The 20,777-nt window shown below is 39.0% G+C and overlaps 1 protein-coding gene across 2 annotated transcripts; it reads left to right on the forward strand.

The window, feature by feature from the left end:
• Positions 1 to 71: 71 nt before the first annotated feature.
• spata4 (spermatogenesis associated 4) lies at positions 72 to 6,809 on the forward strand. Of its 2 annotated transcripts, none has more exons than XM_057850390.1 (6): positions 72 to 341; positions 932 to 1,061; positions 1,245 to 1,363; positions 5,426 to 5,637; positions 5,704 to 5,772; positions 6,233 to 6,809. In XM_057850390.1, exons 1-6 carry the CDS (start codon positions 265 to 267, stop codon positions 6,325 to 6,327), a joined length of 702 nt encoding a protein of 233 aa, XP_057706373.1. In that variant the 5' UTR covers positions 72 to 264; the 3' UTR covers positions 6,328 to 6,809. The 2 variants fall into 2 exon arrangements, with proteins under 2 accessions (XP_057706373.1, XP_057706374.1); XM_057850391.1 differs by having other exon boundaries at positions 986 to 1,061.
• The last annotated feature ends 13,968 nt before the right edge of the window (positions 6,810 to 20,777 follow it).

Below are 20,777 nucleotides of genomic sequence, written 5' to 3' on the forward strand. Positions count from 1 at the left end.
TGGGGGAAGCAAATACCAGCGAAACCTTTCTTACCACCTGGACCCCACGAGAGAGAGAAAGCAGTGTTGCCATGGATACATATACAACGCAACGAAGGCTTGCTACGTCACATTGGCTAGCTTTAGCTTGAGCCAAAGCAGCCTGCCTATGACAAAGGAAAGACGACGACGACGACGAGTGGGAAAGAGTTTTAGTTGCGCGGTGTTAGTTGCGAAGAGACCGGGAAACAGAGCTGGTCAGAGGGTCACAAAAACAAAAAAAGTATGACGGGGCTTCCGAGGGACGTCACAAGATGGCTGCAGAGTCTCGAGTTGACTGTACAGTCATTGAACGTCCGCAGGTAAATAATCAGTCGAATAGCATTTTGATGTAAATGTCATATTATCTATGATTATTATTATTTTTTATAATTATGAAAAAATGCAATGGCAATAAAATCTAAAATGAAATTGAAACAAAAAAAAAACACATTTTTATTTTTAAACCCCCCACCCAAGAAAACGGAAATTGTTAACCTTTACCCAATTGAATTTAAAAAATATATATATTAAGCCCCCTCTCTCCATTCAATGATTTTTTTTAATTTAACATGATAAAGAAATAAAAAAAACATATTTTAAATAGTTAACAATTGAAACCTAAACTTGTTTTGCCACGTGATGGCTTTCCACCTGGCAATTTTTTTTGTGTCACAATAATTAAAAAAAAAAAAAAAAAAAAAAGACAAAAGTATGAAAACGATTCTGCTCTATATCACAAAGCAAAGAGCCCAAAACACTGATTTGGCAACACTTTTGTAAACCAGCTGCTTTCTGTAGACGCATTTCTGTTGGTGTATGCAAAGTAAATTAGCACAGATGCTAGTTGAAAATCCTTCCTTGCCCTATCACTATTTCAAAATGAAACAAAACACGTTTTTTTGGTCCTCAGAGACTTTTCCACTGGCTACCATGTGGCCGAGATGTTTTGTCGTTATTATCCCAGGGATTTTCAAATGCACGCCTACAGCAGGGGAGCGTCCTTCTCTGCCAAACAGGACAACTGGAACAAGATACTTCGGGTAAGAGAAAGTAAAATAGTACGAGTTAAGCAGTTCCGGAAATTATTGAATTTCTGTTTTTTTTTTTTTTTCCCATAACATGTTGAATTTTGTTCCCAGTTGGCTCTGGTTCCTTAAAGAAGGGAGAGAATGCTGTCACTCTCCTTTCAAATGGACCAATCAGCATCTTTTTTGTGCTGACAGACAGTGCAGAAGTTGCATCTGCAATTGACAGAGAAGCTGGTCTACGGAACCATCCACTGTAAACCAGGAGCGGCCGAGATGCTGGTGCAGCAGGTGTATACTATCCTGACCAAGCACAGGTGACACATAAATGCAAAGTCCTAGGCTGAGGCCTTACGATAAACTTGGGCGTGTCTTATGCTAGACATGTTTCTAGCAGTATTCTGAACTGCAACACCTATAAATTGCGAACAAACTCGCAGTTTATTATCTAAAAGTGTCATAACATGAGCATGAAGTATCCTAGGAAATCATATAATTTTGCCTTGATTTATTCAGTAAGGTTAATTGAGAGTAACCTCTATTTTCCAATAACGCCATGACAACAACAACAATATACTGTACTTATACAGTGGGGCAAATAAGTATTTAGTCAACCACCAATTGTGCAAGTTCTCCTACTTGAAAAGATTACAGAGGCCTGTAATTGTCAACATGGGTAAACCTCAACCATGAGAGAAAGAATGTGAAAAAAAAAAAAAACAGAAAATCTAATTGTTTGATTTTTAAAGAATTTATTTCCAAATTAGAGTGGATAATAAGTATTTGGTCACCTACTAACAGGCAAGATTTCTGGCTGTCTAAAAGGTCTAACTTCTAACGAGGTCTAACGAGGCTCCACTCGTTACCTGTATTAATGGCACCTGTTTTAACTCACTATCGGTATAAAAGACACCTGTCCACAGTCTCAGTCAGTCACACTCCAAACTCCACTATGGCCAAGACCAAAGAGCTGTCGAAGGACACCAGAGACAAAATTGTAGACTTGCATCAGGCTGGGAAGATAGGTAAAACGCTTGGTGTAATCAACTGTGGGAGCAATTATTAGAAAATGGAAGACATACAAGACCACTAATAATCTCCCTCGACCTGGGGCTCCATGCAAGATCTCACCCTGTGGCGTCAAAATGATAACAAGAACGGTGAGCAAAAATCCCAGAACCACATGGGGGAACCTAGTGAATGACCTACAAAGAGCTGGGACCACAGTAACATGGGCTACTATCAGTAACACAATGCGCCGCAAGGGACTCAAATCCTGCACGGCCAGACGTGTCCCCCTGCTGAAGCCAGTACACGTCCAGGCCCGTCTGCGGTTCGCTAGAGAGCATTTGGATGATCCAGAAGAGGACTGGGAAAATGTGTTATGGTCAGATGAAACCAAAATAGAACTTTTTGGTAGAAACACAGGTTCTCGTGTTTGGAGGAGAAAGAATACTGAATTCCATCCGAAGAACACCATACCCACTGTGAAACATGGGGGTGGAAACATCATGCTTTGGGGCTGTTTTTCTGCAAAGGGACCAGGACGACTGATCTGTGTAAAGGAAAGAATGACTGTGGCCATGTATCGAGAGATTTTGAGTGAAAATCAGCAAGGGCATTGAAGATGAGACGTGGCTGGGACTTTCAACATGACAATGATCCCAAACACACAGTCAGGGAAACAAAAGAGTGGCTTTGTAAGAAGCATTTCAAGGTCCTGGAGTGGCCTAGCCAGTCTCCAGATCTCAACCCCATAGAAAATCTGTGGAGGGAGTTGAAAGTCCGTGTTGCCCAATGACAGCTCCAAAACATTACTGCTCTAGAGGAAATCTGCATGGAGGAATAGGCAAAAATACCAGCAACAGTGTGTGAAACGCTTGTGAAGAGTTACATAAAACGTTTGGCCTCCGTTATTGCCAACAAAGGGTACATAACAAAGTATTGAGATGAACTTTTGGTATTGACGAAATACTTATTTTCCAACATGATTGGCAAATAAATTCTTTAAAAATCAAACAATGAGATTTTCTGTTTTTTTTTCACATTCTGTCTCTCATGGTTGAGATTTACCCATGTTGACAATTACAGGCCTCTCTAATATTTTCAAGTGGGAGAACTTGCACAATTAGTGGTTGACTAAATACTTATTTGCCCCACTGTAAATACATACAATCTGGTTTTGGCTAACAATTACTGTAACTTTTGGTCTATAAGGCACACCTGACTATAAGCCACCACCCACCAAATTTGACACGAAAGCGGCATTTGTTCATACAAAAGCCGTCCATGACTATAAGCCTCTGCTGCCACCTACTGTCAACACTTATCGTCGAACATGCCTCTTAGCATGCGTTGTGCTTTGCACGTCTACAGATGTAAATAACAATAAAAATTCATGTTCTGTGCTAATTATTTCTTCAGTTACTCTTCCAGTTGTTTCATTAATTGCTAGCTATGGTATTTGGTAACACTTTATCTGAAAGTGAGGCAATAAAACTGTCATAAGACCATCATAATTATTACATAACAATGCCATGAGCATTAATGAATGCTTATGACTGATGTCGTTTTGTGTCATCCGGCAAATTATCCCTCTTTTAAATAGTTAGTGACATAATTTGCCAGATGATACTTAATGGCATCTAACATAAACATTCATTAATGCCCATGATAGTGTAACGTCATAAATATGACGGTATTATGGCAGTCTTATGATGCCGCTGTCAAATGAAGTGTTACCTATTCACCCAAATAAATCAACAAATGATCCGCACTGGACTAGAAGACGCAGGATTCAAAATGAGGGAAAAAAAGTAGCGGTTTGTGGTGGGAAAATTACAATACTGTGAATTTTGTACTATAAAATGCACCCGGCTACAAGCCACACCAACAAAATATTACAAGACTAAGGAGCAGTAATCACACCTAAACACTACTAATTTCACAATACTGATCAATAAAAACCCCAAAATGTTATCTTTTATAAGTCTTTTAAGTGTCACTGACAATGATACATGTACAATCGTGTGTCTCTTGTAGGGGTGTAACGGTACACAAAAAACTCGGTTCGGTACATACCTCGGTTTTGAGGTCACGGTTCGGTTCATTTTCGGTACAGTAAGAAAACAAAATGCAAAATATAAATGTGCTAGTTGTTTATTACACACCTTTGTGCTTTCAACAATAGGAACATTAGCCTGTACAAAGCTAGAATTCTGCTCAAAAAGTAGCGGGTATTTAAAGATAATCCAAAAACAATTTGCCTTTCAGACCTCGCGAATTGGTCAGCTCTCTTTCTGAAAGAAAGAAGAAAAAAGTCCTGTGCTAAAGAGAAAAGCAATCCCAATGACAAAGATTTTAACATGTATTTTACAAACGAATTCCTTAATGAATAATTTTTTTTTCTTATGAACGGTTTTCAAAAGATATATTTGGTGAATTTTCTCAAGTTAAAGCGCCACACAGAAATTAATAAATTTAGTTGTGTAAGCAGGATCTGTGTATTATTCTTATTATTTAATTACAGGTGTTTTAGCTCATTTCAATTTATTTTATTTAAATGGGCTATTTATTTTATGTGTTTATATTTTACAAATGTGATGTAGTATTTATTTATATCGTATATTTTATGTTGTATAACTGTAGTTCTTATGTGAATATTAGTTCCTACGTGTTTTGTTGTGGTAGGAGGGTATTGTATTGAACACGGGGCCGTGTTGGTTATTATTATAGCAGAGAAGACAGCAGTAAATCAACAAAGACAAGTCAACTGTGCCCCGATCTACCACTCAAGAGATCTGATGGACTCAAAAAGTGGGTTACGATTGCATATTAGTTTGAAAACCGACCGGATCCGCCATATTTTTACACGAGTGACTTCCGGTCGGCCCTATCCTAGCTACCAGTAGTAGTATTGACGCAGGAGGGTCAAGTCTCACGTCAAATAATAAACTCTGCCGTTCTTTTCGCGTGCGTCGTGTTGAGCCACTTCTGGGACGCGGCTAATGCGCGGCCGCACTGCGACTGGTGAGCATTGGCTGATTGACTTTAACACCCGCGTTTCACTGCGTTCTCGCGGCGGCCACGTTGTCGCGCCGTTGACGTTTCTGGGTTATACTGTCCTACCGTGTTGGTCCTCATTATAGTAGAGAAGACGTAGTAAATATAATCTACACAAAGAAACTGTAACCCGATCGACTCAAAGCCTCGAAAAATAAGGGTTACATTACGTCAGAAACTCGTTCGGTACGCCTCCGTTCCGAACCGAGCACCACGTACCGAAACTGCAATACAAATACATGTACCGTTACACCCTTAGTCTCTTGTAAACTAAATCAAAACTAATTTAGGGTTAATCATCAAAATCTTCCCCTCAGGCCTCGAACAGCTCAAAACCCAGAATTGGACTTCTCTGATCAGAAGTACCAGCAGCTCCTCCCCCCTGCTGCTCGCTCCACAGCCAGCACGGCTGTGAAGAGCAACCTGAGGAAGACTGAGGTCATGGCTGTGTCAGACCTCATCGCCAACGGGAGGAGAGCTGAGGCCATTATCTGCAAGCACCTGCAGGACAAGGAATTGACTGACCGAGGTGAGACCAACATTTTGTTGTTGTTGACCGAAGGGCATCATAATAGAATGTGTTCTTTGTCAACAGAGCGTTCAAATAAATCAATCAAGCGGATGACCGGGAATGAATTGAGTCCAGATGGAAAGCTCTCATCTGGTAAGGCTGCAGGGAGTGCTGCATCGTAACCATCATTTTTAAACAAAAGGTGGAGACAAAGTAAAATACATCGACACATTTTAGATTTGTGTCACTGCTGGTGTAGTTAGGTAAAGTCACCTGTCTTCAACCCAGGCAGCATGGGATAAATTCCCACTCAGTGGCTGTGTGATTGTGCATGCGAGTGGATGTCTGTCTCTGTGTGTGCCCTATGACTGACTGGTGCCCAGTTTAGGGCTTAGTCCACCCTTCACCTGAAGTTAGCTGTGGTAGATTCAAGGATAGGTGGTGTTGAAGATGGATGGATGACAGCTAACATTAGAATACAGAGTAAGTTTGAGTCATGCCTTGAATGCACGGTTCTGTTTCCATTATTTTGGTTCCATATTTTAAAAAAGAAAATGCCTGCTAATTTCTAAGTGCTCAAACTCTTAACTATTGTACTTGTCCTGTTTCCTAGTGTTGTGCCTCCAGCCACCACTGAGTGTTGCTAATCTCTCGTATAAGACCATCAAAGTGAACCAGCCTGCCAGAAGACTCCCGCCAAGCTGTTAAAAGCAGACAATATGTCCCCCGCCCCATCCAAAACATTTTCCAGTTGTCCCAATAACATAGCTTATCTATAGAAACAACCCACAAGGTTCTATAATTTGATTTTTGTTTTCCTTTGTTTTTTTTTTTACATTGAAAAGTCCTATTCCTTAAGTTGTCCTTTTGAAGATCCAAAATCGATTGTTGTTTACACTAAATAGCACAATTTCCTCAAATACACTGAACTAACCTGCAATCATACTTGCAGACGTTACGTCATTAAGATTTGGTTTAAAAGAACCACAAGGTGGCAGCACTAGTAGAGACGACTGAAGTCAATCACATCAGCATGAAAATAATGCAACATGCACCTGCTTTATCTTTATGTTGTTCACTGCATTCCTTTTTTGTTTGTTTGTTTTACTCAGACATTTTGATTGATACATCATCTGGATTAAGATAAGAACAGTTGAAAATGGAGTGTTTCTTATATTCCAATAAATACATACAAGTAACCTCTGCCTATTTGTGGATCACATAATCACTATTTATGTGGAACCTATCTTCAGTTGGCACGCCCCTTGAATATTTTAGTGCATTGTGAAGTAGTATTTCACGTCAAGGAAGTGTTGTTGAAGTGATTTACAGCTTCTCAACCAGTGTTGGGCACGTTACTTTAAAAAAGTAATTAGTTGTAGTTACTCACTATTCCATAAAGTAACCGTTTTAGTAACTGAATTACTCTATAGTAAAAGTAACTAGTAGGGTTGTTCCGATCATGTTTTTTTTGCTCCCGATCCGATCCCGATCGATTTAGTTTGAGTATCTGCCGATCCCGATATTTCCCGATCCGATTGCTTTTTTTTTGCTCCCGATTCAATTAGAATCATTACCGATAATTTTTCCCGATCATATACATTTTGGCGATGCATTAAGAAAAAAAAGTATAAAACTCGGACGAATATATACATTCAGCATACAGTACATAAGTATTTTATTTGTTTATTATGACAATAAATCCTCAAGATGGCATTTACATTATTAACATTCTTTCTGTGAGAGGGAGCCACAGATAGATAGACTTGTAATTCTTAAAGGATAAATGTGACTTTGTATATTGTGACTAAATATTGCCATCTAGTGTATTTGTTGAGTTTTCAGTAAATGATACTGTAGCCATTTAACTTCTGCCCAAATGCATGATGGGAAGTGCAACCATGACTGTGCGTCGTGGTACCAATTGATATATCTTCTCTGCGCTGGGAAATAACATAGGGTGTTAAGAAAAAGATCAATGACTACCTTTCTTCCCCACACTGCTTCCCACGATATTTCTTATCGTAGGGAGAGGGATTGTAAGGCTTTAGCCAATTAAATAAAGGGTCCAAAGGCTGCAAAAATTCACTCTACTCATTTTACGCTGCCTTTTAGCTCTATAGACCCTACCCACCGACGTCACAAAATCATGTGCTCGCTGTATGGTTCCGCCCCCTTGTCCGTCATTTGTGTCTGTATTATCAATGGTCTCAATTGATCGAGCAATTTATAATGCATTTCATGGAAGACCCGGTGCTTTCGGATGCCGTAAACTCACTTGATGCGTTGCATAAAAGGCGTTATGTGGAAAAGCTTCAGTTTATCCATTCGCCAGATCCATATTTGATGCCTAAATCGATGTTTTTCGACCCGCTGTCTCCGCCGTATTTGCCTGACATCTGCTAGCTACCCTGATATGTACAACTATCTTGTCCACACAAAATCAGCCTATTCTCACGAAAGTTTGAAAAAGAGCTGGGAGGCTTATAAATACTTCGTTGCTGGTTGGGTGAAACAGGTCCTCGTCCACGAAAATTGAGCAGGAATCTGTCTTGTGCTTGGAAAGGTGAGTTACGAAATTTTCAATTCAAAATCTTTTGTTCTTGCTAACATCCACTGTCAAGTCTAATGTATTTCATGTCATTTGTCAATGGAGCTAGGGCTTTTAATGTTTATATGGTTTAGCGATAGCACTCTCACTACATACATATATAATATGTAATAAATATGAAGTGCGATAGCACTACTCCAGATTGTCCCTAGTTGAATTTATTTTTTGGCTTTTGACCTCAATAGTGAAACTGTAAATTAATTGTATGACAACTGTCTGATTATCCCCTTATAATTATATATTTTCAGGTCGTTCATTCACAACGTCTGAGTGTATGTTGTCGGCGATTAGCCTAGCAATGATCTTAATTGTGGTCAGCCCAAAACCCTCTAAATATATATTAAATGCATCTTACCAGATATAAAATGACTACTACATAATCTGTGGTAATCGTTTGGAGCCCAGTTTTCTCGTCGAATTGCAGCAGCCCATCTCGCTCTCTTCTCTCCGGGTCTCTCGGAATCCAGTAGAACTTCAAGTCTCTCAGTCTTCTCCGTCTATCTTCTCTGTTATTGCAACCGACCGCCACACACGCCTTCACCATTTTGATTATTAATGTTAACGAGCAGAAAAACACGTAAATAGGAGGAATGTACGTAGCCGTAACAGGTAAACATGATGTGTTGACGGACAATTGGGCGGCACCAGTCAGGAGGAAGGAGTTGTGACGTCACGTGGGTAGGGTCTATAAATAGGTAAAACGGCGCCATTACAGATTGAACGTGACAATGCGTGAGTGGGTCGTGCAGCGCATGCGTTAATTGCGTGAAATATTTTAATGTGATACATTTTTTGAAAAATTAATTACCGCCGTTAGCGGGATAAATTTGATAACCCTACCTTAAGCCTACACTAAAGACTCTGGATGAGTGTAACATATTATGTCTGTAACGTTAACTACAATTAGAAAATGATTTAATTAAAAAAATATATATTAAAAAAAGGCATGTCTGATATTTTTTTGCCGATTCCGATACTTTGAAAATGACGTGATCGGACCCGATCGATCGGGACATCTCTAGTAACTAGTTACTAGGGAAAGTAACTAATTCCGTTACTTTAAAAAGAAGTTGTTGTATGTCAAAGAATTTGAAATTTTCTGAGCAGTATTCAAGTCAGTTGAATAGAGAAGAACAGACAGGTAGTTGTCTTATAGAACCTTGTAATATTTATTGCACCTCACCAGCAACAGATTTATCCTACACTTGAAGTGCAATCATGCAATTTTAATTGCTTACCACAGATGTCGACAAAAGCTTTGCCCCGGGACACAAATTACACTTTACATGCACGTTCTTTCCTTTAATTTCGACCAACTTGAAATAGTGTTTATATCTCCACCTCGTAAAGGAAAAATTTTCCTCTGAATGGTCTACCATCATATCCCTCTGCATCTGTTTTGCGTGTGTGTTTGCCACACACGCTGTTCTGGTTAGTGTGTGAAAACACCGGCTCTGAAGTTTGTTTAAAAAAAAAATAATAATAATAATAACAATACACGTCCGCTATTAGGCTCAAGCGTTTACGTCACAGAATGGGGATCACATGAGATTTGACAACAACGCAGCCATATTGGAAGCAGGTCTGGCTCGCGGGACATTAAACTTTAACTTGCCCGTTCAATAAAGAGACAAACTCGTTACTAAGGCGAAGAACATATATGCGATCAAACTTAAGGATGTGAACAATGTTGACACTCACGAGCAAGCCGAAGACAAATGGAGTAAAGATGTCGACGGGCTTCCACAATTACGCGAAATGGACATTCTGTTGTATTTATTGTTTGGTGTGTGTTACTATACTTATCAGCGATTCCGAAATTACAAATCGCTACAAAGCTACGAACAGTTTTGCTGCGGATGGGTGCAGGACCTGCACTTTATGACTGTATCAAACAGCAACTCCATCGTTCTTGCAAAGGTAGGCTACACTCACCGGCCACTTTATTAGGCACACCTGTCCAACTGCTCGTTAACACTTGTTTTCTAATCAACCAATCAGATGGCGGCAACTCAGTGCATTTAGAATGTAGACATGGTTTAAGACCATCTCCTGCAGTTCAAACCGAGCATCAGCATGGGGAAGAAAGGTGATTTGAGTGACTTTGAACGTGGCAGGTTGTTAGTGCCAGAAGGGCTTGTCTGAGTATTTCAGAAACTGCTGATCTACTGGGATTTTCACGCACAGCCATCTCTAGGGTTTACAGATAATGGTCCGAAAAAGAAAAAAATATCCAGTGAGCTGCAGTTCTGTGGGTGGAAATGCCTTGTTGATGTCAGAGGAGAATGGCCAGACTGGTTCGAGCTGATAGAAAGGCAACAGTGACTCAAATAACCACCCGTTACAACCAAGGTAGGCAGAAGAGCATCTCTGAACGCACAGTACGTCAAACTTTAAGGCAGATGGGCTACAGCAGCAGAAGACCATGCTGGGTGCCACTCCTTTCAGCTAAGAACAGGAAATTGAGGCTCCAATTTGCACAAGCTCATCGAAATTGGACAATAAAAGATTGAAGAAATGTTGCCTGGTCTGATGAGTCTCGAGTTCTGCTGCGACATTCGGATGGTAGGGTCAGAATTTGGCGTCAACAACATGAAAGCATGGATCCATCCTGCCTTGTATCAACGGTTCAGGCTGGTGGTGGTGGTGTAATGGTGTGGGGAATATTTTCTTGGCACTCTTTGGGCCACTAGGTACCAATTGAGCATCGTTGGAACGCCACAGCCTTTATGACCACAATGTACATAACAATGTACCCAACTTCTGATGGCTACTTTCAGCAGGATAATGCGCCATGTCATAAAGTTGGAATCAACTCAGACTGGTTTCTTGAACATGACAATGAGTTCACTGTACTCAAATGGCCTCCACAGTCATCAGATCTCAATCCAATAGAGCATCTTTGGGATGTGGTGGAACGCGAGATTCGCATCATGGATGTGCAGCCGACAAATCTGCACCAACTGTGTGATGCCATCATGTCAATATGGACCAAACTCTCTGAGGAATGCTTCCAGCACCTTGTTGAATCTATGCCACGAAGAATTGAGGCAGTTCTGAAGGCAAAAGGGGGTCCAACCAGTTACTAGCATGGTGTACCTAATAAAGTGGCCAGTGTATGTGTGTTTACTATTTTCATTGCCATGAACCTGAACGCACCCCAAGTCTTGGTTGACAAACAGCAGAGTAGACTCGCTACGGCTTGTAGTTTCTTCAGTTTATTCAAAGTAAGTAACGCACCGCTTTTGACCGTCAGTAACGGTAACGGCATTGTAACGGCGGAAAAACTAATGAGTTAGATTATCCCGTTACTGAAAATATGATGCTGTTATTTATAACAGCGTTATTCCCAACAATGATCTCAACTGAAGACTCATTCAGTGCTAGATATATAGAGTTGGATTCAAATGTTATACTGTATTCCAGAGACATTTTTACAATATTTTTAGAAATATTAGGGAATATCTAAGCATTCTTGAACCACGAAGTCCTAGGGAAATCTTGCCTCATGGTTTGAATACACCTCTGCGACGTGGGGGTGTGAAGTAAGTGGATATCTTGTATAACTGAAAAAGTGACGCTGAGTCATTGGAGAACGATTGTAGTCTGCATCTCAGCAATGTGTCAAGGTCATCACACGTATAGCTAAAGCACACAAGCCTTTCACTTAAAGCCAATCAGAGCAAAGAGTATTCAAAAGTTGACAACTTGACACTCAAGAACTTTAACCCTTTATAGGGCTAGTGACTAATTTTGGTCATTGAAAGAAAACTTAAATATTAGCAATTACGAGGTATGACCAAGGGTTGATTTGTGCCGGCACCTCTTGATTTTGGCCTCCCTGTGTTGCTGGACTTGTTTGGGCAGATCCGGCACCTCCCGTGTTTAGAAAATAATAAGAATGTAAAAACGTTTTTAAAAATGTATAGAATAAAATAATAATATGCATGAATTATTTCAAAATCAAATCACAAGAATTGCATGTTTATAATAATATAATGTAATTTGAAAGAGTGAGATTTTTTTTGATGCACTGAAAAGCTGGACAAACAAATCACACCCCTGAAATTAAAAAAAAAAAAAAAAAAAAAACTGGAAATTTATGGCATCTGGGGAGCAAGCAGCCAGGATCAAATGGTATTTTAACATGCCAAAAGGACAGTTGCATTTACTTTTTTTTTTTTTTTTTTTTTTTAAAGTACAGAATTAGTCAGAAAAGCAACAACCGGCGATGAGGGCAGCGTCAGCAATCATGCTAAAGGGCAGGACCGGGTGCAGTAGGAGGCGAGCGCCGCAGCAGGTAGCCAGGTTCACGGACAGACAGCCGAGCCGGGGCAGGAGGCTGCTACTGTGTCAGCAGCTGGTTAGGTTCAGCGCCACCCAGAGTGGGGGCCAGCTACAGCGCCAGCAGTAGCAGCCAGATGGACCAACAACAGCCAGAGCAACAGGCCAGTACCCTTTTGGTAAATTCGGTTTTGGGCTGCAAAATTTGTAAGGCGGTAGGAACTTTGGGGCCAGAGAAGATTGGGGGAATAAAACTTGAAAAAGAATAAGTTTGTGTTATTTATTTTAATCTCTGATTTTTATTATTATTATTTTTTTATGTTTTACAAGCTAAACCTGTTGAGAAACTAATTGCTAACTGTGTACTTCAAGTCCCACCTGTGGTTATGGGGGCAATTGCCCTTGCTGTGCAGGGTATAGCCTAAATAATTGTAAACTTGTTGTCATAACATTTATACCATGGATATATTCTTGAAATTGAGGCTTGTAAGTCCCACAGCATGGCAAGTGGGCATTTGCGTGTTTTCAGCACCACTTTCTGCGTATGTTCCAGGGCCTGTGCCTGTCTCGACATCCCTGTGCGTCATATGTACTTTGCGCTCCAGCACCTTATGATTTACAAACTAAGCACTGGGTATTACATATAAGAGATGTCTCGATCCGATAACATGATCGGAAATAGGGCCGATCGCGCAATTTTCGGAGCATAGGAATCAGGTTTTTAATTTAAAAAGTATTAATGTTTTTCTGCTCCAGTTCAGTTTATTCACACACCATTCAGGATATCCAGTACATGGTCATATGCTAGCAGTTCATATGATAATACGCGTGAAAAGGACACTCCGAAGAAGCTATTTAAAGCTCTTAGAAGCTAGTTAAAGCTTCATGCTTGTACAGCCTCTCACTCCCCCTACCGTTTGCTTTTCTTGGTCAGCAGTGCCCTGGAGTTAGCTATTTAAAGTTAACGATGATTGACAAGGATGTTGCTTTGATCTTGCCAGAGAAGCCTTGTAGCTCTACAATCAAAGGCCACCCACATCTGTCAATCTTCATTTAGCTTGTAAACACTAGCATTAGTGTGTGTTGTGGCAACTTATTGTGTAAGTGAGAGGCTGTTCTCAGCAGTGTGAGCGTCAAAGCGTGACTAGATTTGAGTGGACTCACTCAATGAAGCATTTAATAAAGACAAGCATTTTTCTACGTTATTCATGTTTATAAATAATTTACATGATGAAGGTGGCACTGGGACAGTGACATGTTTGCATGTTTATTTTTCTTGAAAAACTTTTTTTTTTTCAGTATAGGATCAGGACTCTGTATAAGCAGATTCTTAAAATCAGGTGACTCAGACTCCGGTGCAAAAATATGCAATCGGGACATGCCCATTTTATATATATATATATATATGTATATATATATATATATATATATCATGGGTCGCGTTAACCGAATATTTTCCGTCGTTGCCCGGTTTTTTAAAACGGTGACGGAAAAAACTGAAGTCCATCTGTCATTTTGACAGATTGCAATTCACACCCCAGACCACAGGGTGGCGAGTGAGCATATTAATTAGCTATTGTCTCTCGATGCATGACGTCGTTGGCATTACTCGGAAAAATGTCAAGGCAACTGAGTGTCCAAAGTTTCTTCAAAAAGCCCCATAACAACGATGGTGTTGATAAAAGAGGTGAAAAAAGAGGGACTGGTGCAGTGGAGGATTACGGATGACAACGAATCAAGTGAATCGCCGGTGTTCTGACAAATTTTGCAACCCATCAAAAATTGCTACCTTGCGGGAGCAAAATTTTACAAGGGAGCAAATTTTGACAGAACACCGGTTCACTCCTCACTGCGGCGAGCAGTTGAAAACACCGCCAATTACTAAGAAGGGCAGAATTGGTAACACGGTGAAAGCGGTATAAAGCCAAAAAAGCGGACCAGACTAGCCAGAGCCTGAAATTATTTCAAGGAAAATATGGAGGGTGCCACCACTGTGTGTACTCTTTTTGCTAAGATGAGCTCGCATACCACGGTAGCACGTCGGCTATGAACGAACACTTGACACGCTGTCACCCAGGCGTATTTCGGAAGACAACAGGAAACAACAAGCTAGCGGATTGTAAGTCCATACAACTTTCTAACGATTTTTTAAAAAAAATTGAAGTTGCCTTTATGTGCGTCGTATCAACGTGCATTTTTATTTAGTAATCATAATTTTATTATTATTAAATGTATTAGGATCATGGAAGGTCCCACTTGGGGGGGAAAAAAATATATATATATATATCCTGTATATACATAATATAATAAAAATATATATGGAAACACAGCACTGGCCTGCTTACTGTAATCCATGAGTGCACTAATGTTAGTTACTTTATATTATGCATCAAGATATAGTCATTTTAAAAATTTAAGTGACTGGTAAAAATAGATTATGACCGGATTTTTATGACCCTGTCAGTCAAAATGACAGACAACGAAAAAGTCTAGCGCAACCTCATATATATATATATATATATATATATATATATATATATGTGTGTGTGTATATATATATATATTATTATTATTTTTTTTTTTTAAATTAATTATTGTATTTTTTATTTTAATAGTGCTAACCTGGTATAATGGCATCCAAGGTTATGAAAATGTAAAAAGAAAAATAAACTTTAGCACCATTATTTTTTTTTTAGTTTGCTGACAGTTGCTTGAACTGGCATCCATATATGTCTGTCAACTCACCTTGTTTCCATGGCAACATATACGTCTATTAGCTACTGTCACCAAGCATCACCACTAGCTCCTCTCTTTGTTCTATTCACATAACTATAAAACAACATTCAAGGTTGTGACGGTAACGCTTATATTTACATCAGTGCATTGCCGCTAGCTCGGGCTCAGTTGCCATGGTGATGACGCACCATAACCCACACCGGTGCCGGTAATAAGCTTACTGTGAGCCGCTTTGAGGCCTACGTGCTGCACCCGTTTTGTGGTATTCTACTCGAGCGTGTCGACACACTGACACGCGCTAAGTGGGTGTATGCCGGTAAAATGGAACAGTCAGAAAATGCTTGAAATGCCTGAAGAAAGTGTTTCGCCATCTGCTCAGTTTTCCTGATACCACATAGGGAGGGAGTCGATATAAAAATGAAAAAATGAGGACCCCCTCCTCCATCTCCCACAACATACAAATCTCCCACTCTGATTACCAATGTTGTGTTAACTGGGATTAAAGAAATTACATTTCGGGACAATTTTGGTATTTTATATCATTGGCACGCGGAAAATTATCACAATTTTCAGTTATATACGTATAGGCGTTGTGAAACAAGAAATTGTCGTTTTTTTGGTTTTGTTTTACAATACTGTACATTACATTTCTATACTCTGTATTTAACTCAGAGACCATTTGTTCATTCGCACCTCCCAGTCAAAATGGATTGGACCTCTAGCGCCGTCAATCGCACTGAAACATGAGCTTTCCCAGTCAGTCTTTCGAGTTTAAAATGAATCGGACGTCTATTGCCATCATTGGCATTAGGGTTGTCCGATCATGTTTTTTTGCTCCCGATCCGATCCCGATCGTTTTAGTTTGAGTATCTGTCGATCCCGATATTTCCCGATCCGATTGCTTTTTTTTGTTCCTGATTCAATTCCAATCATTCCCGATAATTTTTCCCGATCATATACATTTTGGCAATGCATTAAGAAAAAAATGAATAAAACTTGGACGAATATATACATTCAACATACAGTACATAAGTACTGTATTTGTTTATTATGACAATAAATCCTCAAGATGCCATGATGCCAGGGATCCACAGATAGAAAGACTTGTGACTTTATATATTGTGACTAAATATTGCCATCTAGTGTATTTTTTGAGCTTTCAGTAAATGATACTGTAGTCATGCCCAAATGAATGATGGGAAGTGGAACCATGACTGTGCGTAGTGCTACCAATTGATATATCTTCTCTGCTTTGGCAAATAACATAAGATGTTAAGATAAAGATCAATTGCTACCTTGCTTCCCCACATTGCTTCCCATGATATTTCTAATCGTAGGGAGAGGGATTGCAAGGCTTTAGCCAGTTAAAAAAAGGCTCCAAAGGCTGCCAATATTCTCTCTACTCATTTTACGCTGCCTTTTATCTCTCTATATCGGTAAAACGGCGCCATTACAGATTGAGCGCGACAATACGTGAGTGGGTCGTGCAGCGCATGCATTAATTGCGTTAAATATTTTAACGTGATACATTTAAAAAAAAAAAAAAAATTGCCGCCGTTGTTAGGATAAATTTGATAACCCCACCTTAAGCCTAAAGACTCTGGAAGAGTGAAACATATTATGTCTGTAACGTTAAATACAATTATAAAATGATTTAATTAAAAACAAAAAATTTAAAAAAGGCATGGCCGATATTTTTTTGCCGATTCCGATACTTTGAAAATGACGTGATCGGACCCGATCGATCGGCGATCGGGACATCTCTAATTGGCATGCAATTAAATAAATAGTATGAAAAAACCGATGGCGTTGGCTGGAGTTGTGGCGAGTTTGCATTTCTGTTTTTATTCATTTTAATTTCATTAATTTAGTTTTATCAACTTTTTAGTAATTTATAAATTTATGATTATGAACAAATGAAAAATACAATAATGATTACTCATTAAACCTACATACATACATACATACATACAGTGGGGAGAACAAGTATTTGATACACAGTCAATGGAAAAACCCATTGGCAGTGTATCAAATACTTGTTCTCCCCACTGTACATACATACAAACATATATATATATATACATACATATATATACATACATATATATATATACATACATACATATACATACATACATACATATGTATGAATATAAGCAATTGCTAATATTTGTTATTTTAAAATGACCGAAAATAGTCACTTGCCATATAAAATGCTAGAGGTCTTTGGTGTCAACTTCTGAATACTATAGCTGTCCACTGTTACTACCACTGTCCCTGAAAGGGTTAAATAAATTGGACGTATTTCGTTGTCAGTGGCAGGCAATGAGGTTATAATTAGAGATCTGACAGAAAATTCGGCTGCAAAAACTCCGGGCCAAAAATGCTAAAATTTCATTTTCCGTTAAAAGGTTGAAGGTTTACCACCGAATAGTGTGAAGAACCGTAGTCTTCTTGCGATGACGTAATCAAAACACGGCAAGAAACAACACTACCGACTCACAGCCAATATTTCCGCGGTTTAGAAGTATTTTGAGGTATCGAAGAAATATATAAATTATTAAATGAAGGGAAATAAATTTGGTTCATCGCTGCTACTACCATAGGCGGAGTTTGACTTTTGGGGCAGGAGGGGCACAATATGTTGATGAACCCGAAACGCAGTGTCAGCAATAAAATTATCTTGCAAGAATATTTAAATTAATAAGTTGAAAATGAGCGTTTTTTGTTTCCCATCATTCTTGAGGGGAATTCTAAAATCAGGCCGCCAAGATCGTCATCCATTGAATATGGTACGCCCACCAGTGTCTTGCCAATGTAGTTACCCCAGTCTGGGGGGAGTCACTGCACTGCACGGATTTGCTTGATTTACATGTTTTGGTGATATAGTTATCTACGAGGTTTTAAAACATGGCACATCCATCAAAAAAAAAACTTTTTTTTTTTCTGTCTGAACGTTAAAAAAGGCAACGTTTCACTGTTTTACTCACAGGATCACCTATAACTAGAGATGTTCAAAGTATCGGAATCGGCAAAAAAATATCGGCCATGCCTTTTTTTAATATATATATTTTTTTTAATTAAATCATTTTCTAATTGTATATAACGTTACAAACATAATATGTTACACTCATCCAGAGTCTTTAGTTTAGGCTTAAGGTAGGGTGATCAAATTTATCCTAATAACGGCGGTAATTAATTTTAAAAAAAATGTATCACGTTAAAATATTTAACGCAATTAATGCATGCGCTGCACGACCAACCCACGATTGTCGCGCCAAATCTGTAATGGCGCCGTTTTACCTTTATAGAGAGATAAAAGGCAGTGTAAAATGAGTAGAGTGAATTTTGGCAGCCTTTGGAGCCTTTTTTTAATTGGCTAAAGCCTTACAATCCCTCTCCCTACAATTAGAAATATCATGGGCAGCAATGTGGGGAAGCAAGGTAGCAAATGATCTTTTTCTTAACACCTTTTATTATTTCCCAACACAGAGAAGATATATCAATTGGTAGCACTACGCACAGTCATGGTTCCACTTCCCATCATGCATTGGGGCATGGCTACAGTATCATTTACTGAAAGCTCAACAAATACACTAGATGGCAATATTTAGTCACAATATACAAAGTCACAAGTCTTTCTATCCGTGGATCCCTCTCACAGAAAGTATGTTAATAATGTAAATGGCATCTTGAGGATTTATTGTCATAATAAACAAATACATTACTTATGTACTGTATGTTGAATGTATATATTCGTCCGAGTTTTGTTCATTTTTTCCTTAATGCATTGCCAAAATTTATATGATCGGGAAAAATTATCGGGAATGATTGGAATTGAATCAGGAGCAAAAAAAAAGCAATCGGATCGGGAAATATCGGGATCGGCAGATACTCAAACTAAAACGATCGGGATTGGGAGCAAAAAAACATGATCGGAACAACTCTACCTATAACTGTTCTTATTCTAATTCAAGTCCTGTATGGAGTTTCTCCAGTTTAGTATACGCCAATGTCCAAAATATATAAAAATAAACGATATACAGTATCTTTCCCGGCTTCAATTAATTGTTTAAGTCGACAACCCTCATAACAAATGTGTATGTGTGCGCTCCCGCGGCCAGGGGACACAATTTTTGACAGGGGTAACTATTGGCAAGACACCGGTGGTGGCTCTGTTGTACAATTAGCATCTTTAGTGGGGCAAATAGAAACTCCGCTCACCATATTGACGGTGGTCTCCAGCGTTTCATGGTCCACATTTTCAATCCTTGGTTCTTGCTCAATAGTTGTTGTCGCTTTTGAAAGCGTAGGTTTGAAAAAAAAAAAAACTTATATCCATCTTGCCTTTTCAGGCCTCGGGTGGTTTTGTCTAAGCAAAGCAAATGACCGTCTAAGGCACAGGTGTCAAACAGATTCCTGAAAGGGCCAAGTGGGTGCTGGATTTTGTTCCAACCGGTGCCGCGCAGAGAGTTTAACCAATGAACTTTCTGCTGAAACAAGCAGCACCTGACAATGATTAACTGATTACACATGTAAAAGATCTGATTGGTATAAAGGTATCCTCCTCATTGGTTGGAAAGCAAACCTGCACCCACTTGGCCCTTTCTGGAATCAGTTTGACACCTGTGGTTTCAAGGCACATAATCTGTTCGGAAAATAATTTTGACCCACTGTAAAAATATCTTTTTTTGTTCATTTCATCCTTTTTTTGTTTTTTGTTTTATTGCTTTACAACTTTTTTAGCCATTATTTTACCTGAAAATTCTGAATTTTAAAATCATATACTGTATAGGAATTACATGCAATGAAACTTTTCGGCCACCGGGGGGCGGGGGGGCTGGCCACCCCTGAAAATCCGCTTATGGCTACTACTCGTTCTTAAGTTTCTTTCCATTGATGTCCTTCTTTACATCGAGTACAGTGCATTTGAGCACGTGCGTGAGTAGTTTGGAGTTTAAAGTGAGCAGTATACAAATAAAGTATATAAATGCATACATATAAATTAGGGCTGCCAAATGATTACAATTTTTAACCGAGTTAATTCCAGCTTAAAAATTAATCGTAATTAATCGCAATTAATCGCAATTCAAACCATCTATAAAATATGCCATATTTTTCTGTAAATTATATATATATTCTGTAAAATAATTTTGTTGGAATGGAAAGATAAGACACAAGATGCATATATACATTTAACATACGGTACATAAGGACTGTAGTGGGCATTTCACTCTACTGTCATTTAAATCTGTCTATGCTGTCCTCACTCCGAAGCGTGTACTTTTTCGAAAGCTAGACAGCTAGTGAACGACGCCTTAATAATCAGACTTCTTCCTTTTTCATCTGATTTATTAATAAAATAGTCTCAAACCATTGTCCTCTTTAGACTGTCATAAAACTACAAAAAAAAAAGTACACAAGCATTGCATTAGCAACAACGTTAGCTTAGCACGCTATACAGGTTCACTAAACATAAACAAAAAGCGTCTCATACAAAAAATATAACATTTCGCTTACTAACATA

The sequence above is a fragment of the Corythoichthys intestinalis genome, chromosome 11 (genome assembly GCF_030265065.1).
Source record: "Corythoichthys intestinalis isolate RoL2023-P3 chromosome 11, ASM3026506v1, whole genome shotgun sequence".
Lineage (NCBI taxonomy): Eukaryota > Metazoa > Chordata > Actinopteri > Syngnathiformes > Syngnathidae > Corythoichthys > Corythoichthys intestinalis.